The sequence below is a fragment of the Dipodomys ordii genome, unplaced genomic scaffold, assembly GCF_000151885.1.
Source record: "Dipodomys ordii isolate 6190 unplaced genomic scaffold, Dord_2.0 Scaffold189, whole genome shotgun sequence".
NCBI classification, from domain to species: Eukaryota; Metazoa; Chordata; class Mammalia; order Rodentia; family Heteromyidae; genus Dipodomys; species Dipodomys ordii.
In genome coordinates, this window is record NW_012267405.1 from 2,007,299 (window position 1) to 2,029,975 (window position 22,677).

Here is a 22,677-nt window from a genome sequence, read left to right on the forward strand (position 1 = left end):
GGCTTTGCAAGGGTGGCTGTGGTGGTCGGTACGGTGGGGACCTGCCTTCTGTCCTGCTGACCACACTCTCCCTGCCGTCCACAGCTGCGCCTGAACGGGGGCCGCAATCCCTACGAGGGCCGAGTGGAGGTGCTGGCGGAGAGGAACGGGTCCCTGGTGTGGGGGACGGTGTGTGGTGAGAACTGGGGTATCGTGGAAGCCATGGTGGTCTGCCGGCAGCTGGGCCTGGGATTCGCCAGCAGTGCCTTCCAGGTGAGGAGCGGGGTCCTCAGAGCCAGGCCTGCCCCCTTCCAACCTGTCTTCCCCTATCAGCCCTCAGCCCTGTCTAGCCACAGGGGCAGAATGAACCCAGGCCACTCACTGAAGTAGGAGGCCTCTCTCTGGCCTCAGTCCCTGGGGCAGGTCTCTCCCACCTCTGCCTCCGTCTTAAACAACCGAAGGAACTGAGTGTCCCTGTCCACAGTCCACGCGGGTCAGGAGAGCAGGGCACTCACTCGTTCTTCGTGGCTGCTGTGAGATCACGGCTGGCGTGCCTCGGCTGTCGCCACGTGCGAAGTGGGATCCTGAGCAACGCTTTGGGTTTACTGTGAAGTTGTCCGTTGACACGTTACGTGAAAGTGATGATTCAGTGTGACTTACTGCCCGTGCTTTTGCTGGTTTCTCCAGGAGACCTGGTATTGGCACGGAAACATCGCAAACCAAGTGGTCATGAGTGGGGTGAAGTGTTCAGGAACGGAGCTGTCCCTGGCCCATTGTCGCCATGATGAGGATGTGGTCTGCCCCCAGGGTGGGGTGCAGTACGGCGCAGGAGTTGCCTGCTCAGAAAGTAAGTTCCTCCCCTCTTTCTTCCCTCCCACACTCTGGAGGAATCCAGAGAGCTGGTAGTTATTCTTCCCAAGGCTCTGAGCCCTCAGCATCCATTCTGGCTAAGTAAAAAGAACTAGGGGCAAAAGACATAATTGAGCCTCGTACTCCAACCACAAGACCTTGGTTGATGACATGGAGAGAAAACAGAAGGGATGTCTGGGAGCCTAGGGTTCAAAATACAGGACCACTGTTGACTATTTCAGTAAGCTCAGAATCCTGGGGCTGAGGGTTTCCTGTTCATGCAGGTAAGTGGGGAAGACTGCCCTTCTGCTGAGGTTCAGGATGCAGATAAAGGGCACACTGGGTGCTCTGGTGTGTGGTTGCCCCTCCTTCCAACTTGACCAACTTGGATCATTTAGTGCCTGTTTTCACACCAAGCCAGCTTGGTACCTGGTAACTCCCTGAGGCCCTGGAAATGAGGACTTTGGAAGGGCATAGAACATCTTGTCCTAGCTCAGGAAGATCCTCTCCCATGCCCAGAGAGCCCAACTCTGTCCTCCTCACACAAAACCACTTCTGCCATGCAGCCAGAATCTGGCCCTACTTCATCTGCTGACTTTGAGCATCTCAGCTAACCCCTGGGGTCTGTGCTTGCTGCCATTCCTAGACATTGGAAATGAAGGCAACAATGAGTCTGTGCCAGATGTAGTCATCCCCCTGGCACCTGGGAAGATGGAAGCCACGCCTGAGCTAGTGGGTCCCACCCGCCCCTCAGTCCTGCTTAGCCTTGCTCGGCATTCTGCAATCCCTGCAAAGCAGGACTGAGAGCCTGGGCAGGTCACAAGCCATCACTTCCTGTGGGAGAAGAGCGATGAGGAGGTCCCGGCCCTTACGACTCCCCTGGAGGAAAGTGTCCAACAGAGCCACGGTCACACCTCTTCCAGGGCCGTATCATATCCTTTCACTTACGCTCACAATATCCCATCATTTCCAGAAGGAATTCAAAGCACTCAAGGAGCCTAACCACGTTGGATATCAGGCGATCAAGTCAGTGTTTCCTGGCAGGTCCTATCAGTGGAATGCAGACCATGTGATGTTAAGCTACTTCTATGCCCAAGGGGGCCCAAATGGAGACCCCTCTGTGCCAGTTCCAACTAGCAGATTCCATGCAGTGTTGTTAACTCACAGTCTTTTATTTTTTTTTATTTTTGGGTCCGGTCGTGGGGCCTGAACTCTGGGCCTGGGCGCTGTCCCTCAGCATTTCAGCTCAAGGCTAGCGCTCTACCACTTGAGCCACAGTGCCACTTCCGGCTTTTTTTTCTTTTTGTTTATGTGGTGCTGAGGAATCGAACCCAGGGCCTCAGGCATGCAAGGCAAGCACTCTACCACTGAGGCACCTTCCCAGCCCAACTCACAGTCTTTTAATACCACTATGGAGTGAGGAATGGGTTAACCAACAGACATGATTAAACCAAAGATTTCTCCCTCCAAACTCCACCTATAGTACAACTATAGGTTCCGATTGGTCCATTGATACCTTAAGGGAGTTAATGGGGACTATAAAGAAGAGGGTAGATTCCAAGGGGTGTGTAACAAGGAATCAGGAAGTGTTAAGGTAAGCAGTCCAGGATACGGGGAGTCACAGAGGCAAGTGCACACAGGTACTCCCCCCGTCTGTGTCAGGATTACCGCAGAAGCAGAGGCACGCAGAGCCCCGTGTCTTTACTGAGACGTAGGGTAGACAACACACAACCAGGGTTTTCCACTGGCATCATTCACACAACCGTTCATGGTCCCAAAGGGCTCCAGGGCTCCCACACCTCTGCTTAGCTCAGTACTGGTAGCAGAGCTATATGTGAGTGCACACCAGGACACAGAAAACACAGAGGAGAGTCATGCCACACACCCCCAAAAAACTGTGTATGTGAGCAGGAAGGCGGCCGGGCATGTCCTCCAAGGGAAACACTTGTCAGCAGAAAAAAGTCTCCTGACTCCCCACTGTCTTCCATTCCTCCTCCCCACCCCAGCTGGATTCTTGTTGGTGGATTTTCTTCCCAGCGGGCTTCTCCATCAGATGTGGGGCAACTCAGTGTTTACTGAGAACCAAGGTGGCTGTGGGGGAGGGGGAGGACAGGTGAGTCACTGCCCCCTCCCCCATGTCCCCGTGAAGTCTGGATGCTCACCTGAGACATTTACACACAACTTGCCAGCCAACCAAAGAAGGCAGGATCAGTAGTGAAGCAGTTCTGGAGAACATTGTTATGAATTGAAGTGTTCCAGAAACACACCATGGAGGACCCTGTATAGAAGAAAACCTATGACTCATCCTGTCAGGAAGCTAAGCCTTCTGCTACCATGGTTCGGTATACATGGACTAGATCTGTTGGCCATTCTTTTAGCCCCTGCTACGTGCACTGCACTAACTAAAGAATTCAAGCCTTTTTAAAAAGTTAGGTGCCTCGGCAGAGCCTTAAAAATCAACATTCAGCCCCTTTCTCCCAGCAGTTTCACTAGCAGAAACTTATTCTAAAGAAAAGATTACTCAGGTATGGTGCTGCATGCCTGTAATCCCAGCACTGGGGAGACTGAGACAGGAGGATCTTGAGTTTGAGGCCAACTTTGGCCTCATAGTGAGACCTTGGCTCCAAAAAAACAAAACAAAAAAAGAACCTCAAGTTCACCTACATGAATTTGCCCTGGAATGTTTATCACAGATTTGTCCTTAGCTGAAAAATTCAAGCCACCAATGTATATATGTAAACAACAGGCAAGGTAGAGCCATGAATGAAATGTAATATAGCCACAGATGAATATATAGGATATACTTCAACCATCAAGATTTGTTTTAGTGCTGGGAAGGTGGCTCAGTGGTAGAGCGCTTGCCTTGCATGCATGAGGCCCTGGGTTCGATTCCTCAGCACCACATAAGCAAAAAGAAAAAAAGCTGGACGTGGTGCTGTGGCTCAAGTGGTAGAACGCTAGCCTTGAGGTGAAGAGCTGAGGGACAGCGCCCAGGCCCAGAGTTCAGGCTCCATGACCGGACCAAAAAAAAAAATTTTTTTTTGTTTTAATGGTTAGAAGTACAGCTCAAGTAGTAGAGCACCTGCCAGGTATGAAGCCCTGAATTCAAATTTCAATACTGCCACATACACACACACACACACACACACACACACACACACAAAGTGTCTTAAGGTAAACAATATTAGCAGACTATATATCTAAACATTGTACATGATGGGAAATGTAGCATTTGCAAAAGAATCACTGGGGGGTGAGCTGTTCTCTCTCCCGTCAGTAACGTGGATCTTCATTTTGTCTTGTGGAAACTAAAGCCACTTGAAAGTGGAGAGTGCTAAGCACCAGTGTTCATGCCTGTAATCCTAGGTACTCAGGAAACTTAGTCTAAGGATCAAGGTTCAAAGCCAGCCCAGGCAGGAAAGTCTGTAAGACTCTTATCTCCATTTAGCCAGCAAAAAAGCTGGAAGTGGAGCTGTGGCTCAAGTAGTAGAGCACTAGCCTTATGTGAAGAAGCTAAGGAACAGCAGCCAGGCTCTGAGTTCAAGCCGCAGTACCAGCACACATACGTAAAAGCTTCTGTGTGCCCATCTCCCAGACCCAACACTTGTCAGTGTGTGGCCCACCATCCCTGCTGACTGAAGAGGGTGGGGGGAGCCACCTGGGGTCATTGTCAACAAAGAAGGTAACCGTGGAGTTCCCTTGAGCCAATTCTAGAAGGAGGAGGTGGGCAGGGCCAGTCTGGAGTCCTAGGTAGAACTGGGCGAGAAGTCCCCATCTTACTGATCATCCTTCTCCCCAGCTGCCCCTGACCTGGTCCTCAACGCGGAGATCGTGCAGCAGACCGCCTACCTGGAGGACCGGCCCATGTTCATGCTGCAGTGCGCCATGGAGGAGAACTGCCTGGCGGCCTCGGCTGTGAACACCAACCCCACCACCGGCTACCGCCGCCTGCTGCGCTTCTCTTCCCAGATCCACAACAACGGCCAGTCGGACTTCCGCCCCAAGAACGGCCGCCACGCCTGGATCTGGCATGACTGCCACAGGTAGGCCCTCCCTCCAGCTGCCCCCCACCCCCGTGTCCTGAGGGGCAGGGTGTCAGAATGGCCAGGGTCACCTAGAGAGGACAGAGGTGCCACATTGGCCTTCTACACTTCCAGGAGCCATTCTCTGCCCCAGCTGGGGGTGACACTCCTTCCCCCCTTCCCTGAGGCCCTGACTCCGGTGATTTGGACTCTGGGATTCTGGCAGTGGGACACGCCACTCCTAGAGCTGGGCCCTCAGGGGCCCTCAGAGGTGGCCGGGTGCTCGCACAGCAGCCTGTGCTCTGCTGGAGACTCTGGGGATCTGTATTCGTTGCATTGGGGTCCATGTAGAAATATCCTTAGCCGTTTGTGTTTTAAATATCTCTAGGAAGCCAGGCGCTGGTGGCTCACGCCTGTAATCCCAGCTACTCAGGAGGCTGAGATCTGAGGATCGAGGTTCAAAGCCAGCCCTGGCAGGAGAGACCGTGAGATTCCTATCTCCAATAAACCACCAGAAAACCGGAAGTGGCGCTGTAGCTCAAGTGGTAGAGCACTCGCCTTGAGCTGAAGAGCTGAGGGACAGCGCCCAGGCCCAGAGTTCAAGCCCCACGGCCGACCAAAAAAAAAAAATCTCTAGGAAACAGGGTGTGTGGGTAAGAGCTCTGGGCCTGGGATCATGAAACCTGGGCTCTAACCAGCTCTGTGGTATTGGACCTACTAGGCCACGTGATCTGGGGTCTCTAGTGTCCCTTCTAGCTCATCTGTCTACAGGGAAATTCTACAGCCAGCCCGAGCTTTGGTGACACACACCGTGCACCTTAGCCACACCCTAACCACTTTGAAGACAGATTCCTTCTGTTTCAAGAGAAAGGGCTTCCTGGTTGCTAATGGCTCAGGCCTATAATCCTCGCTACTCAGGAAGCTGAGACCTAGCACATAAAGGTTCAAAACCAGCCCAGGGAGAAAAGTCACCAAGAATCTATCTCTAGTGAGCCAACAAAATGCCAGACTGGAGGAATGGCTGGGGTGGTAGAGTGCCAGCTGTGAGCTAAAAAGCCAAGCTAGGGTGGAAAGCCCCTGAGTTCAAACCCTAGTGTACACACACACACACACACACACACACACACACACACACACACACACACACACACACACACACACACACACTTAGAGATGCTGGTTGGTTTGCCTTTCAAACAACTGACTGTATATTGTGAGAGTACCAGTGGCATCTTGAGGATATCAATCAAAGGAAAATTAAAAGTCACAATGATCTAGGTGTCTGGTTTCCTTTAGAGGACATGTCTGGACGCCAGGGCAGCGGGCTGACGGTGCCTGTGTCTATGAGTGGAAGGTAATTGCATCTCAGCCCTGCATATGGCGGCCCACCCAGAGATTACATGGTAGGAATGTCCAGGACCCATATGCTTACTCTGCTCTCCCCTAAGAATAGCCATGTGGTGACATCATGGTGGTGTCCTGGAGTCCCCCCTTTTTCTGTGGTCTGTTTTTTTCCTTTGCTTATAGATGCTCCCACCCAATGGGAGGGAAAGGGAGAGGAGGAGAGGAGAGGAAGGATATGCTGTCCAAGGCTGCCCTTCCTGGTCTCCAGCTCCAAAACTGGTCCTGGGACCATACAGCACACAAACTCTCTCTCTCTCTCTCTCTCTCTCTCTCTCTCTCTCTCTCTCCCCCTCCCTCTCTTCCCCCCCTCCCTCCGTCTCTCCCTCTCTCTCCCTCCCCATATGCCTTCTCTGGGGTCTTTGAGAAGCCCTTCCAACAAGGTGCCTGGCTTCAGGTTCTGTGGGATTCCTGTGGGAGGCTAATCAATTAACCATCAGAAAATCAGAAGTGGTGCTGTAGCTCAAAGGGGTAGAGTGCTAGTGTTGAGTGAAAAGGCTCAGGGACAGAGCCCAGGCCCTGAGTTCAAGCCCCACAACTGACAGAACATGTCTGTGTTTTTTGTTGTAGCCTCAGTGAAGTTGGGATGGTTTTTCCTCTCATTCATATTCAGTCAAGGCTTCCTGAGTCAAGCTGGGAAGCCATGACAAAAAAAAAAAAAATAGTATCTCTAGAATAGTTAACAGCCCATGTCAGCAGGTTTGCAGACATGTTCTGTGAAAGCCCTCTCTCTTTCTCTCTTTCTCTTTCTTTCTTTCTTTCTCTCTCTCTCTCTCTCTCTCTCTCTCACACACACACACACACACACACACACACACAGAGTGTACTTGGAAGTTTCTTTACCAACTAGGCATAGAGGAAAATACCCAGAGCTGTTCTCTCACATGCATTGCTTCCTGGCTTGAAAACCTTTGTGCATCCTGGTACCTCAGGAAATCGGGCCACACCTGCTCCACACTGGCTGCCCTGTTTCAGCATGACGGGGGCCAGACAGAGCTGAACACTGAGACCCAGAGATCCAGAGCAGTTGTCCAGCCATGTTCAGGGACCCAACCCTCTGCTCCCTGAGGAGGCTGGGGTGGAATGCAGGGTAGGGTGCTGGACTTTACTTTCAGGGGATCTGGCCCCAGCATAGGGGACAGCTCCCCCCCCAGGTTAGAGGTGGCACTGCTGGAGAACGGCGGCAGCCCCTGACAACCTGCGCCCTGACCGCACATCATCCCAGAGGCCCAGAGCTCACAGACACCAAGATGGTGGCTTTGTTACTGCCAGGAGGGGGGCGGGAGGCAGGGGAAGCCTGGGACCTGAGGGCAGCAGGATGGAACCCACAGGAGGGACTGAAAAATACCCCCGAAGTGAAAACAGGGCATTGTCCCAAACGCAGTCTGGTGGCATGGTCCATTCACTCCAGCAAAGTCCTTTCCCTTTGTTCTGCTGACGGCTCTTCCTCCAGCATCTTAGTGTTGAGGAATTTCTTCCCAAGCCTGCACTTCCCCATCACCACCCTGGGTCTAACTAAGCTCCCGAGGGGCCCTCTCCCACCCACCTTCCCCCTCTGTATTTCTGAGGGGGGCATGGCTCTGGGCTCTACCTGGAGATGGAGGGGGAAGTCCACGTACACAGTGTCGACAGGTAAAGCAGAGATGCCCCGGGACAGAAGCCACAAACACCGGGAGGCCTAAACCAGCTGGCAGGCTCCCATCCAGCGTTCACAGGGGAAAAACTGAAGCAAGAGAAGACTGAAGTCAGGTCTGCAGGAGGCCCAGCAGGGCGGGTTGGGAGTGGGGGGGGGGGGGGGGGGGGGGGGGGGGGGGGGGGGAGAAGTCACCTCACAACAGCCTGTCTGTGGCTCTGTCTGAACTCTGTTTAGACAACGGAACATAAACCTACTCCTCTTCAGTCTTTCCAGCCAGCCGGCGTGGTCACACAGGCCCCTCTCTGAGGGAGCAGACATTTTTTAGGCAGTGAGTCAGACCTCATGTCTCACTAGGCTCCTGCAGCAGCCAAAATAGACCCTCCCTAAGTCATCCCTTGAACTGGCACAACATGTGCATTGTGAAGAGCGTCCCGCTTCACCCAGAAACGCCGGAGACCTGGGGAAGCCCAGCTCAGCCATGTCTGATGTTATTTGTAGCCCAAGTGAACTCAGGAGGAAGGGAAAAGACCTCTCATTTCCTCTGGAAACCCCATCCCTTCCATCCCCCATTTCCCTCGGCCCTCTGCGGGCACGCAGGGGCTGCCACGTGAGGCAGTAAAGAGAAAGCCAGCGGGACACACCACCCCAAGGGGTATGAAATACACAGGTGGGTGCCTGAGGGGTCCAGAGCCCCCTCCCCGCCTTGCCAGCCTCGCGGTCTCTCTTATTCTATCCTTATACCACTGACAGGCAGCAGGGTTCTCATTCCCTCTGATGGAGGGAAACAAGGCCCCCAAAGCGCCACCCAATCTTCTGTGCTCCTGTAACTGTAGATGTGGGAACGGCTGGCTGCGGGGCCCGATGCACACGTGTCAGGCGGGGACAGAGGGAGCTACGCCCGCCTGCTGCCTCCAGCCCCAGCTCAACCCTCAGCCGCCCTTGTTTATTCCGAGGCTAAAACCTCGCTTTCCAAGGCTGCATCTGTTCTCAATTCTTTCCAAGTGTAGACACAGACACAGGGTAAACCATCAGCCAAGGGGGTCAGTGGCCTGCGTGCACAGCCCCCTCCCCTGGCTCCCTCCCAGGACCCCAGGGATACCCTTCCCACACTGCCATCGCATCTCCCCACTTCTTCTAGAGGCCTTCCCAGACCCCCTTTGCTTGACTTGCCCATTGCAAAGGGCACTGTCTCGCTCACCCCCTCAGGGATTGAAGGCCCGGCTGCTACCTTGGGGTCTCAAGTGCTCCCCATCACTAGGATTTCAGAGGTGACCTAATCTCATTAACTTTTATTTCCCCTTTGTTCCCCTTTCCCCGCTTACTCTCTCTTCTTTCTTCTACATTCCCACTTTAAAATGTCTTTAAAAGACTGGATGTGATTTTGAAAATTAATTTACCGTGTCAGTCAATCTCACGTTACTACAACAAAATACCCAAGGCAGCCAGCTTAGGAAAGGTTTACTTAGCTCACAGTTGTGGCGGTTCAAAGCCACCTAGGTTCAGTTCTGGTAAGGGAACATCAGGGTGAGAATGTGTGCAGAAGGGAACGCCCACAACTCAAGCCAGAAAGCAGAGAGAAAGAGACTGAGGTGTCCAGTCCCTCTTGGTGGCTGGTGCTCAGTCCCAAAGGCTTAAGAACTTCCCACAAGCTCTACCTCCCTAGGATTCTATCACCTCTCAACAGCGCCACCCTGAGGACTAGGCTGGTAACGCATGCACCCCTGGACTATCACTTATCATAGCACGGTAGAAAGGTGGCGACGGAATATTCCAGGCGGCACTCAAGAGGCCCTCCCTTGTTAAACAACAGCCTAAGTGGCCGAGCTTGCTGACTGCCAGGCTTCACTAGGACTCTCCACACTCCCTCAGCTGATGGCTTGGCGAGGTCAGGGGTTGTCCAGTGCCAGAACACAGAAACTTCTCCAGAGCATCACTCTGGCCTTCCTTCTGCTTTATCCTCTCCCGGCCGCGGCCTCCTGTCCTGTGCTGACCTCCAGCCATGTCTCACCCCCAGGCACTACCACAGCATGGAAGTGTTCACCCACTACGACCTGCTCAACCTCAATGGCACCAAGGTGGCCGAGGGCCATAAGGCCAGCTTCTGCCTGGAGGACACCGAATGCGAAGGAGGTATCTTTCGTGGTGTGGGGAGAGCTTGGGGGCTTCGGAGGCGCCTCTGTCCATGCCGGACCTTCATCCACCTGCCGCTGGGGCCTCTGGGGCCTGAGCTGGAGCTGGGCGTGGACCCTGCTCTAATGTCACCTGTCCCCCAGAACTGTGCAGATGGGCACAGGGAGGGACAGGTGGCCTTCCGGGTAAAGTTCAGTCCCTTGGGCCTGCTGCACACCCTCCTACTCTGCCTGCCAGACCTTTCTTCCTGGGTGTCCCTCTCAACCTCCCCTCTACTAGGCGATAACTCTTCAAGGCCAAGTTCAGAAGACCCCTGTGCTGTTCCCCACCCAGGCAGAGGCAGCACTCTGTGCCCACACCTAGCAGGTCACTGTACCTGCACTCTGATCACCTGCTGGTATACTGTCACCTTGATGTCCCTGGGGACCTTCCAGGAGACAGGCGCCATTCACACTCTTCCACTGCCTAGCAAAGCCCCAGGCACACGGCTTCTCCACTGAAGCGTGATATGCCACCACGTCACCCGCAGAGGCTTTGGGCTCCACTCAGGCGCAGATGACCTGTCAGGGCCTGCGAGACCAGTCAGAAGGAGCCATGCTCCAGTGCTGATACTAGAGAGGAGGTAACCCCACATCAAACAGTGAACCCCAAGATGTCCCACATAAGCATGCCTTTCATCTCCAGGCTAAGGGTGTCAGAAAGGCCAGGATGGGCTGGAGTAGTCAGGGAGGGCCTCAGAGCAGAGGAGGCTTTGAGCCAGGCTGCCTTGGGAAGGGGAGTGTGTGGGGTGGACTTGAGCGAGGGGTCCCATTGAAATGAGATGTCAGAAACCACACACTGCGGACAGGATGCAGGGCCCAGACAAGACAGCAGTGGGGTCCAGGGGGAGGAAGGAAGGGAGGTGAGGTGAGGCTGGGGACCAGGTTATGTGCTCACGGCCCCTCGGTCCCCACCTGCAGACATCCAGAAGAGTTACGAGTGTGCCAACTTTGGTGAGCAGGGCATCACCATGGGCTGCTGGGACATGTACCGCCATGACATCGACTGCCAGTGGGTGGACATCACCGACGTGCCTCCCGGAGATTACCTATTCCAGGTGAGTGGGCAGAGAAGGGACCAGGCTCTGTCACCAAGGCAGGGGGAAGCAGGGAAACAGGTGTGTGGAGACCAGGCTGTCCAAAGGCAGGTCCCGTATCCCGGGGCCTCCATGTGCATCCACTAACCTAAGAAAGCAGAGCCTGTGGGCCTGAGAGCTAGGAAGAGTGGGGGACCTGTGAGGACCCCTAATGCCGAGACATCGGCCCGCGGTTCATATCTGGTGCCTATGAATTCAAACACCTGCAGTCCTCAGACCCAGTTCCATGGACTTTGAGGTGGCCTGTGCCCTGGCCTCCTTTTGAGCTTCTCCCCCTCCCACCCCAAACCCCACAGTGCCCTCACCCTGCCTGGCTGTGTGCTGTCGGGCTGGAAGCAATCTCATCAACCTCACTGCAGAAGAGCCATCCTCACACAAAGAAACGACTCTATAGTCAGGCGCCTCTAATCCTAGATACTCAGGAGGCTGAGATCTGAGGATCATGGTTTGAAGCCAGCCTGGGCAGGAAAGTCCGTTAGACTCTTATTTCCAATTAACCACTAGAAAACCAGAAGTGGTGCTGTAGCTCAAAGTGGTAGAGCACTAGCCTTGAGTAGAAGAGTTCAGGGACAGTGCTCAGGGACAGTGCTCAGGACCTGAGTTCAAGCCCCACAACTGGCATAAAGAAGAAGGAAGAAGAAAGGGAGGGAGGGAGGGAAAAAGGGAGGGAGGAAAAGGGAAGGGAGGGGAAGGGAAGGGGAAGAAAAGGGGAGGGAAGGAAGGAAGGAAATGACTAGTGCTTCCCAGGCCTTGCATTTATCCTGACTAGGGGGTGACCAGCTCTGAGGAAAAGCCCGAGGGCCTTGGTCTGGCGCCGTCTGCAAACAGTGGCATGCTGGGCCAGGGCCCGCTGGGCATAGGAGACCCGAGACTACGCTGCTGTCCCCTCTTTGGGCTCATGGCTGTGGAAGCTTCATTTCACACAACCCCACCCGTCTCCGTTCTGAGCTTGCCCTGAAGGGTGGCAAAGCTGGTAACCAGAAATATGCTACTCTGTCTCAAAAGCTTTCCCAAAGGGGCACTGAGCCAGCCCGAGGTCTGGCCCACAGCCCCTGCCTCAGACTCTGCAGAAGAGTCAACACCTGCAGAGAGTGTCCGCAGGGCACGCATGCGCTGGCAGAGAAGGCTGGGAATGAGACAGTGGAGCGCTGGCCACCCGCGAGCCAGGGCCACAGCCTCAGGGAGACCCGGGAAAGCACAGTGCGCACGTAGCGCAGCCTGGTGCTGTCTGTTGGTGGTTTGCTGTCACTTCACAGGTGTGGTACACCAGGGTGAGGGTGGCCAGGAATGGGGTCCGCAGCCCTCTCCCTTGATGCCTCGCAGGTCGTCATCAACCCCAACTACGAGGTCCCAGAGTCTGATTTCTCCAACAACATCATGAAGTGCCGGACCCGCTATGATGGCTACCGCATCTGGATGTACAACTGCCACATCGGTGAGCCCGCCCGCCCCACCCCTCCTCAGCTGGGAGGGAAGCTCTAAGCTCTAGAACAGTCGGAGATGCTGAAGGCTGGGGTGGAGGCTGGGCTGTCTCAGCCGGCTGAGGTCAGGGAGAGAGGAGAGTGCGGGATGGACAGCCCAGCGGGAGCAGACGCTCACTGAAGAGCAGGAGCTAAGACCGCCACTGCGGCAGTGCGCGGGCTCAGTGTCGGGCTTTCCCGTCACAGGTTAAGAGTGACTCACTTTGAGTCCCCAGCAGAGGCTTTTCTGCAGATTAAACCACCTAGGGAAGAAAAGGGAAAGAATTTTCTCCTCTGCAGGAAAAGAACAGACCTCCGTCTTGGAGATGGTGAAAGTTCAAAGGCATGCACATTGGCGTTTGGCAGGGCATCTGCTGTACCTGGCCTCCAGCCGGCTTAGGCCTGGTCCTGCCCTGGTGGGGCCTCAGCGCCAGGCCCAGCAGAGGCCAACACCCCAGCTCTGCGAGACCCAGGCATCTCTAACTCTCCACTCCTCCAACTCCCGCTCTGCAGGTGGCTCGTTCAGTGAGGAGACGGAACAAAAGTTTGAGCAGTTCAGTGGACTCTTGAATAACCAGCTGTCCACACAGTGAAGAAGCCTCAGGGTACTCTCCTGCCTTCAAGTCGTGCTGCATCTCCTCCCCTCCCCTCTGCAGACTGACCACCTCGACTCCACCCTTCCCACACTAACAGGCCGATGGCCACGCCCCATGAGGGCTCCGCGCCCCATCCCAACCTGGCTCAGGAGGAGGGGCTCTGGCTCACCAGGTGCTGCTCCCCAACTTCCAGAGTCTGAGATTGGGGAGCCCTCAGGGGGCAGAGCTTGTCCACAGGGCTGTGGGAGCAATGCTGGAGGCCAAGCCTGCCCAGGACCCCACATACACCCAGGCCATTGTCAGCTTACCCCACAGTCCCTTCCTGAGTCTAACGTGGCAGGCAGGGCACAGAATGGCCATTCTGTTCAGAAATCCCATGTTGCAAATGAGGCAATCAGTCCCAGAGGTGGTCAAGCTGAATCCCATTTCTCACCCTTTTAGGTCACTACTGACCAACTTGAAGAGCTAGACTTCTTTCCAATGAAACAACTGCTTCTATTCAAGTCAGCTATAGTCAAGGCTTCTAAGAGCAATATCTCCCCTTCCTTCTCCCCAGGGCATGCCTGCATCCATGTATACAGCCAGGCCTTGTGTGTATTATGCTTTCCTTATACAGATATACTGTGGTAGCTCGCTCTTCGTAGCTGTGACAAATACTTGACCGAAAGTTTTAAAGGATTCTCATTGTAAACCTGGCAAAAAGCAGCCACAATAGCTAGCCATGCCACATAGTCTGAACGCTGGGCTGCCTCCGTATCTCTTCTGCCATAATGAGTCCATCACCTTTAAACCCAACCTCCCACAAAATCTCAGGGCATGGAAAAGATGTAGACAAGTTCTTTGCCAGAATCTAACAGAAGTGGCACCTAGGCCAGCTTCCAATAGAGTCCTGTTCCCTCGCGAGCAGTCTTCTCTGTCGCATTTCTGCTCTTCTGAGCACTTGCAGAATTGCCCATTCAGCTCTGCTGACAGCGCCCTGCCTTCCTCTAGCTCACTTCTCCACCCTTTCTCAAATTCCCACCACAAACTAGTTCCAAAAGCTTCTCCAAAACCAGACTGTCAGGTGGTCACAGCCATGACCCCACTTCTCTGGTGCCAATATTCTGTCAGAAATACTTAGGGGAAACAACTCAAAAGCAGAAAGGGTTTCTTTTAGCTCACAGTTTCCGAGGTTTAATCCATGGTCAGCTGGCTGTGAGTTCGGGCCTGTGGTGAACCAGAGCGTGATGGCAGGCAACGTGAGGTAGAGCAAAGCAGCTGGCCTCGTGCAGACAGGAGACTCTTTGTCCATTCCAGCCAGGCCCCCAGCCTGTAAGATGGTGCTGCCCACATTCAGGTGCTTTCCTGTGTTCAGTCCTCTGGACCACTCTCCCCCCCACACACACCGTGCACACACACCCAGATGTGTGCTTTACTAATCTCCTAGGTGCTTCTCGATTCAACAAGTGGACAGTCAAATTAACCACCGCCTGAAGTGTGGCTCAACTCTAACAGTGGCTGCCTAGCAAGCAAGGCCTTACCTGCCTAGGCTCTGAGTTCAAGCCTCATTAAATCAAAGGAAAAAAGTTTTATTTAAACACATTAAGATAAGCAACAATAGCTAATAGAATAAAACTGTAATGATATACTGTAATAAATGTTACCTGAATGTGGTCTCTATCAAAATAACCTACTTCGTCTTTTTCATTTAAAGGAAGCCCCTTACAGCTTCTCTTTGGCACATGTGAGTCATGAGTACTCTTGTATTTTGTGGCTATTAGCAAGCAAAGTAAGAGTTACTTGAACACTAGATTCTGATAACTGGGGTGTGAAGAGGGGGTAAGCGTACACAAATGGATACATCAAAGGCACAGCAAGATCGCATCAGCTACCTGCCACCCTGCAGACTGTCTCTAGAATGACAGAAGTAACTGGGAAAGTAAGCTGTCAGCTAAGGGAGAACTTGTCATACTGCCTTGTTTTCGGAGTAGGTGAGCTCACGGAAGTGCTTCGCTCCACACCCTCTTACTTTTTAGGATATTAGTGTGGTCTCTGAAACACAATGTCATTTAAAAGTATTTACCACTGGGCAACTGAGCCTTTAAAAATACAGCTGAAAAGGAAATCCAGCCCACCTGTGACAACTCCGATTGTTCTAGCTCTGTGCGTGAATAATTCAGGGTGCTATGGCTCAGCCAGGTGACAAGGATGCCCATGGGACTCGTCACACACATTTTTTTTTTTGGGTCCGGTCGTGGGGCCTGAACTCTGGGCCTGGGCGCTGTCCCTCAGCTCTTCAGCTCAAGGCTAGCGCTCTACCTCTTGAGCCACAGCGCCACTTCCGGCTTTTTTCTTTTTGCTTATGTGGTGCTGAGGAATCGAACCCAGGGCCTCAGGCACGCAAGGCAAACGCTCTACCACTGAGCCACCTTCCCAGCCCTCATCACACACACATTCTTACCTCTCGACTGCAGACTGAAAGATTCAGTACACACACATACCTCAGGTGCACGTGAACACTGGGCACGTGAACACTGTGCCTGGGCCCTGCGTTTCCCATGTCCCTACTGGCCAGTGTGGCTTCAGGCTCCTCCAGTACAGACTATGAAAGGAGGAAGTCTAGATGAGAAGCAGTCCAGGAAAGTCATAAAAAAATCCACAAAGAGGGCTGGGAAGGTGGCTCAGTAGTAGAGCGCTTGCCTTGCATGCATGAGGCCCTGGGTTCGATTCCTCAGCACCACATAAGCAAAAAGAAAAAAGCCGGAAGTGGCGCTCTGGCTCAAGTGGTAGAGCGCTAGCCTTGAGCTGAAGAGCTGAGGGACAACGCCCAGGCCCAGAGTTCAGGCCCCACGACCGGACCAAAAAAAAAAAAAAATCCACAAAGATGTAAGCATGACTTTTTAACCAAGACCTTTCTTGAATCCTGCTGCTTTACACGAAACTTAGCGGAGACACTGTACATCAGGGCCAGACAGGACAGCCAAATTTGGCCACAAGGCCCAAAGAGAGGGAGGTGCATACCTACAGAGAGGGGTACATACCTACAGAGAGGGGTACATACCTACAGAGAGGGGTGCATACCTACAGAGAGGGGTGCATACCTACAGAGCAGCAACGGCGCCGACGTCCGCCCGCCCTGCCCCTCTCACTCCAGTGCTCCCACCTGTGTAAAGGGGCATGCTGCGGCCTAGCACATCAGGTCAATAATACCCCCAAGTCCCCAAGACAGGTCTCTGTGCCTCCCACTCACCAGCCAAGCCAGAGAAGAGGGCTTCCATGAGGAAGCCCTCACACGAGAGGCAGACTCGGTCTAGAATCAGCTCTTCTGCTAGGCTTTGTTCCTGTTGACTTCTGCAAGAAGCCCTGCAGTAAGCCACCTCAATAGGTAACAATGCAATCAGCCCAGAACCTTGGTACCTGGCTCTGAAGGCCAGAGGAAAAGGGGCACAGAGCACGCGCCCCCAGACAGGGCAGCCTTACACACATGCCGGAAAAGCCCAGCTAGGACTGTCCACACCAGTCTCCTAGAGTGAGCTGGTCTTCACTAGCTGAAGGCCACAATGGGAAAATGGGACAGTGCCCCCTAGTGTTCCTCCACAGACCAGCACGTTTCGAAGCAATCATTGGACAACTTTAAAGCTTTTATTTTGTTCTCAATTTCTGGGACTAAAACAACTGAAGCCTACTAGGCCCCAGCGGGGAGGTCCAGCGGTGGCAACGCACTGTCCTGTGTCTGTAAAAGGCTTTTGGTGTTGGAACCTCAGCTCTTCCGGATGGCCGGGTGTGGGGCCTCAGTGGGGAAGAAGACCCGGGTCAGCAGGCAGTTCTTTCTTTCTGTGTTGGAGCCCCAGGGCCTGGGCCACCAGCCTCCGGGCCACTGCCGTATCTGTCTGTGGCCTCTCCTTCATCAGGCGCAGGAGCTCTGAAAGGAAGGCCCCACAGAAGGGGCCCTGGGTCAGGCTCTGGCTGCCTTTCCTCTGAGGAGTAGCAGCCTTGGAAGCCAAGGACATCTAATTGGGGGAGGGAGGGGTGATACAGGGTGTTCATTGCTCCCAAGAGGCCTGGGACAAAGGCCACACCACCATCCACAACACTTGATGGCCTTAGCAGGCCTCCCTCCCCCAGCCTGTCTCGCTGGCCGCCACTCTGCAGTCGTGGAAAGCTGGCCTCTAAACACCCCACTGTGCTTTGGAAAAAGAAGAGGAAAGGCAGGAAGCACCATCTCTGCGCCACCTTTGCTCTTTCCATTTGGCTCTGATGGAGCTTTGTTTACTTTCATGCAAGCCTCAGGCTTCCCAGTCAAATCCTCCCACTTTACAGAGGAAGAGATGGACTCCCACTAAGTCACTGGCCCAAGGTGAGCGGGACGGACAGCAGGGATCCCGACCAAGGCTGACCCCAGAGCCTGAGCCCTTCACAATCATGCAGAGCAGGAAGGCCGGCCATACTTTCCCCGAGTGATGCCCAGAGGAGGCTGTGACACAGGGCGACCCCACACAGAGCTGCCAGGTACAGCCACTGGCCACCCACACGCACTCATGCACACATGCACACACGCGCACACGCACACACACCCTCCCCACCCACGACAAGCACACTCTTACTTGGCCTCTGCAAGGCTTTGAGCTTGGACTGCTTGCTCCCCTGCGTGAGCGGCCGGATCTTAAGCATGGGGAACTCCTTGGTCAGGGCCTCAGTAGCTGAAAAAAGAAAGCTTTAGTGAAGTGGTCCACCCGTCTGTGTGAGGCTCCTTGGGGTCACCCAAACTGACGCCACCATTCCACACACCCAATCCCAGTGTGGGCAGGTGCTCTGCCCAGGCTGTGGAAGAGAACAGCCTCGGCTCTTTTGATGCCCCAGAGCTGTGCAGACTGCTGTGGGCGGGGCCCCCAGCCCGCTCAGGTGCTCAGGTACTGCAGTGGGGCGCTCTCTCGCGTCAGGAGGACAGGCTCTGCTGTCACGGCCTGATCACCCTTGCTCTGCCTTCCTTCCTTGGGCTCTTCTCAGGGGCTGGAACCCACCCTCTGCTTTGCTCAATTCAAACAGCCACCTGTTCCCTGGGTCTCCTAAACCCAGGCCACGCAGTGCAAGCTGCTCCTGGGTTATGTGGTGAGGTCTTATTTATAAATACTTCCAGCTGGGGACATGGCTCATTCTAGAAGGCCTGCCTAGAAAGCCAAAGCCTTGAGTTCTTTCCAGAAAGCTGTAGCAAGATTATGGATCTGGCTGGCTGGGACTGGAGCGCTCTGGCTTGGCTCAGTAGGGACTTCCCCGGTACATTGACACAGTCTACCCGGAAAACCTGGGTGTCACCCCCTACCCTATCAGTGATCAGAGGGCTGAGCCTCACCTGAGTCCAGGCAGGGGAAGATGCCGAGCAACCTGGGTGTCACCCCTACCCTATCAGTGATCAGAGGGCTGAGCCTCACCTGAGTCCAGGCAGGGGAAGATGCCGAGCGCATGAGTGTTGTCCACCCATTGAATCTTGAACCCCTTCTCCCTGTGTGGGGGGAAAAGAGGCAGGGTGACCAAAATCCCCAGGGATCCCTAAGCAAGTTCCCTCCTACCTCTCACCCTCCAACAAGTTAGGGAAGGAGTCAGCCGTAGGCTGCAAGCTTTCTCAAGACAATCCAGTTCGCTTCAGAAAGAAAAAGGCCAGGAGGGTCCCCGGTGTCTAGACAAGAAAAATCTCACAGAGCACGAGGCCACAGTGAGGAAGGCTCTCCTCTGTCAAGTCACAGCAGGGTTGGGTGTGGGCTCTGAGGCTGGGGGCCAAGGGGCTTGGGGGGTGGGCAGAGGACAGGACCAAAAACAAGCATACCCTCCTAAGAAAGTCACTGTGTTCTGTGCCCAGGAGAGAGTGGAAGCAGCCGTGGCCTGCTGGCACTGCTCTCCCGACAGCGCCTCGAGCTCAGGCATGGAACGCACAAGGGAGGACCGCATAGGAAGCCCACGCAGGCGGGGCGTGGCTGGCAATGCACACCTAGAATCCCAGCTACTCAGGGCACTGATCTTGAGGTTTCGCAGATAGTGAGACACTATCTCCATATCTTCATATCCCTCTCTATCCTTTAAAAAAAAAACCAAAAGAAAAAGGAAAAAGAAAGAAAAGGAAAAAAAAAAGCCAAACACCAGTGGTTCACACCTGTAATCCTAGCGACTCAGGAGACTGAGATCTGATCATCACAGTTTGAAGCCAGCTCAGGCAGGGAAGTTTGTGAGGTTCTTATCTCCAATAAACTATCAGAAAATGCTAGAAGTGGTGCTATGGCTCAAGTGATTAATTTGCTAGCCTTAAGGAAAAGCAGCTCAGGGACAGAGCCCAGGACCAGAGTTCAAACCCCAGGACTGGAGGGAAGGGGGAGAATGTCCCATGCAGGAAAGTAGAGAAGTGGAAAAAAGAAAATTTAAAAGAAAAGGGAGAAAAGAGGTTGGAAGCAAAAAAAAAAAAAAAAAATCCTGTGTCTGAATATGGCCTCCAAACTGCCAGTTCCCAACCAATTCCTCCGCACAGAAGACACACTCCCGTGTCTGCTGCAGACCCACTGAACAGCTGGCGGGGGTGTGCAGGGCAGGCACGTGGGCCGTGGTGTCCACAGGGCCTGGGGGTCCCCACAAATGTGTGAGCACACAGGGGGCAGCCTGGGGAAGGAAAAAACCTCCGGGAAACCACTGGGATTCCTCCCCCAGCCACATACAGGCCACAGGCAGAACTTGCGGGAGTACAGAGAGCACCAGCCGCAGCCGAGCTCACAGGAGCAGGGGCAGGACCTGCCGCAGCCTGCAGGCCCAGCGCGGGAGCACAGGCAGCATTCACCTTCTGCCTTTTAAATGAGTCAGCCCCGGAGGGACAGGCAAGCATCCTGAGCCTGCGGTGCTGTCCTTGCTCCTCTCCAAAGAGAAAGTGGCCCACCTCACCCCGCTACCCTGGGTACTCACTGGAACTCAGAAAATGTGGCCAGCAGGTCCTCCGTCTTGAGTGCTGGCTCAAAATCATAGATCTCTACCACGTGGGCCAGATCCTTCTCCCCGGGCAGTTCTTCCACGAAGGAGGTTGTGTCCACATAGATCTTCTCAATCTGAATCTCCTTCTCAGTCAGGTTGGCTGTGATCTGGGAGTAATCAGATCCTTTGGCAAGGGGAGCTCTGACATACAGGGCCCCAAAACAGCTACAAAACTGCTCAGACAGCTCAGAGAGGGGCTCACTGGCAGGGCTAGAACAGTCAGGATGGTCCCAAACTGAGCCAGAATGGTCAGGACATGGGAGTTTTAGAGGAAGGCCCTGAGTTCTACAGGTGCCCGACATCTGCACATACACATGGGTCCACATATCCTTTCAAGATTGGGAAACTGAGGGACAAAAAAGTACTCAAATTGTCAATCAGCTGGTCTAGCCAGGTTATGAAGACCCACACTTGTCATCCCAGTACTCAGCAGACTGAGGCAGGAGGATCTTGAGTTCGAGGACACCCTGGGCTACATAATAAGTTAGACACTGGCCTCTGCTATCCAGAGCAAGAGTCTATCTCAAAAACATAAATTTTAAATTTTCTTCCTTAAGCAATCAAAGATGCCCAACTCCCCACTTAACCCACAGCTAGCCTCGAGGACACATGATTCCAAGGGAATATAAGACTCAGATCCAGGCAAAAAGGGACTCTTCCATAGCAGATGGCAAAATACTTGCAGAGGGGCTGGGAAGGTGGCTCAGTGGTAGAATGCTTGCCTTGCATGCATGAGGCCCTGGGTTCGATTCCTCAGCACCATAGAAGCAGAAAAGGCTGGAAGTGGTGCTATGGCTCTAGCAGTAGAGCGCTGACCTTGAGCTGAAGAGCTGAGGGACAGCGCCCAGGCCGAGTTCAGGCCCCATGATTGACCAAAAAAAATAAAGTACTTGCAGATACTTTCCTGTGAAGCTTGTGTCAACTTCCTTTTTTTTTTGGGAGGGGGGGCCAGTCCTGGGGCTTGAACTCAGGGCCTGGGAAGCAGTTTTTTCAGTTTATGCAGTACTGATCAGTAGGAATTGAACCCAGGGCTTCATGCACACTAGACAAGCATTCTACCACTAAGCCACCTTCCCAGCCCCATCTTTTTTTTTTTTAATTAAATGAGGAAACTGAGACTGAAGAAAGCAAATGACTTGCCCAGGGTCAAGCAGCTCCTGAGATGTTGCCCTGGGACCTCAATCCATTCCTTTTGCCGTGTTCCCTACAGACCCCACACACTCCCCACCCTCCACCCCAAAACCCTTTGTGCCCATCCACCTGTGGCCACACCCACCTCACCTCCGCCCTCCCTTTTCTGGGCTCAAGAGCCTCATCACCTCCTGCAGCAGCTCACTGTAATCATCATCGGAACAGCTGCCAGGCTCCTGGTCCTCCTTCATCTCTCCATCCTCCTTTGCCTCCTGGGCCTCCACATCCTCAGCCTCCTTCACCTCCTTGGTCTCCTTCACCATCTCCATCTCCTTTACCTCCTCCTCTTTTTTCACCTCTTCCTTCACCACCTCCCCTTCCTCCTGCTCCTCCTCCTCCTCCTCCTTTCTGTTCAGCAGGCTCTGCTCCAGCTGACTCCCCTTGTCTTCCTCCAAGGCTGGCTGCAGGTGGAACCCAAGCTGTGTGGCCATTTCCACCCCAAGGGACTCAGGGCCATGCTCTGTGCCTGGGGGACTGGCAGGCTCTGGGAGCTCCAGGTCCTTCTCAGGACCTCGGTCTGGGCTCTTCAGGTCCTCTGCTCCTTCAGCTGTCGACATGGGGAGTCCCTGAGCAGTGTCAGGGACTCCAGCACCAGCACCTGCAGGCTCTCCTGAGACTCCATGTGCGGGGGCCTCTCGCGTGAGCTCTGGGGTTGAGGAAGCTGCCTGTTCTTGCTTGCGTAGCACCCGGGGGACGTACAAAGGCTGGTCTGGCTTGCGCCCACGATGCCATCGGCCGGCCCGTGCACCTCGGGGACCGGCAGCTGCTCCCTGGTTTGAGGTGGGCCTTGGACCACGGTACTTGTTGGGGTGGGAGGTGGGAGGGTGGCAGGGGCCATGGGACCCATCTGGACAGGGTACCCTGGAGCAGGAACAGAGGCAGGTCATCAGAGCATGGTTGAGCTCGCAGGGAAATGGCTTACTGGGGAAACAGATGTGATGCTCAAGTCTGCAGAATGCCAGCCCCAAACCCAAATGACCTGACAGCAGACCCTGGTGGCTCACACCTGTAACCCTAGCTACTCAGGAGGTGGGGATCTGAGGACTCAAAGCCAACCTGGACAGGAAAGTCCATGAGACGCTTATCTCCAATTAACCAGCAAAAAGCCAGAAGTGGAACTGTGACTTAAGTGGTAGAGCACTAGCCCTGTGCAAAAAAACTCAAAGACACAATGCTTGGTAAGAAATGTATGCATTAGGAAGTGGCGCTGTAGCTCAAGTGGTAGAGCGCTCGCCTTGAGCTGAAGAGCTGAGGGACAGCGCCCAGGCCCAGAGTTCAAGCCCCACGACCGACA

The 22,677-nt window shown here is 54.1% G+C and overlaps 2 protein-coding genes across 2 annotated transcripts in view; one reads left to right on the forward strand and one right to left on the reverse strand.

Moving 5' to 3' along the window:
- The window catches only part of Loxl2 (lysyl oxidase-like 2), a 61,279-nt gene extending 46,542 nt beyond the window's left edge, over nucleotides 1-14,737 (forward strand). Inside the window, exons 8-14 of the mRNA XM_013034424.1 lie at nucleotides 85-252; nucleotides 667-826; nucleotides 4,628-4,871; nucleotides 9,902-10,017; nucleotides 10,977-11,113; nucleotides 12,476-12,587; nucleotides 13,126-14,737. Coding sequence (XP_012889878.1) covers nucleotides 85-252; nucleotides 667-826; nucleotides 4,628-4,871; nucleotides 9,902-10,017; nucleotides 10,977-11,113; nucleotides 12,476-12,587; nucleotides 13,126-13,205 — 1,017 coding nt within the window. The 3' untranslated portion in view covers nucleotides 13,206-14,737. The remainder of the gene's footprint in view (nucleotides 1-84; nucleotides 253-666; nucleotides 827-4,627; nucleotides 4,872-9,901; nucleotides 10,018-10,976; nucleotides 11,114-12,475; nucleotides 12,588-13,125) is intronic.
- Nucleotides 14,738-16,812: 2,075 nt separating this feature from the next.
- Nucleotides 16,813-22,677, reverse strand: part of R3hcc1 (R3H domain and coiled-coil containing 1) — an 8,906-nt gene continuing 3,041 nt past the window's right edge. Inside the window, exons 5-9 of the mRNA XM_013034405.1 lie at nucleotides 21,512-22,244; nucleotides 20,127-20,299; nucleotides 18,617-18,687; nucleotides 17,792-17,887; nucleotides 16,813-17,109 (exon numbers count right to left, since the gene is read on the reverse strand). Coding sequence (XP_012889859.1) covers nucleotides 16,979-17,109; nucleotides 17,792-17,887; nucleotides 18,617-18,687; nucleotides 20,127-20,299; nucleotides 21,512-22,244 — 1,204 coding nt within the window. The 3' untranslated portion in view covers nucleotides 16,813-16,978. The remainder of the gene's footprint in view (nucleotides 17,110-17,791; nucleotides 17,888-18,616; nucleotides 18,688-20,126; nucleotides 20,300-21,511; nucleotides 22,245-22,677) is intronic.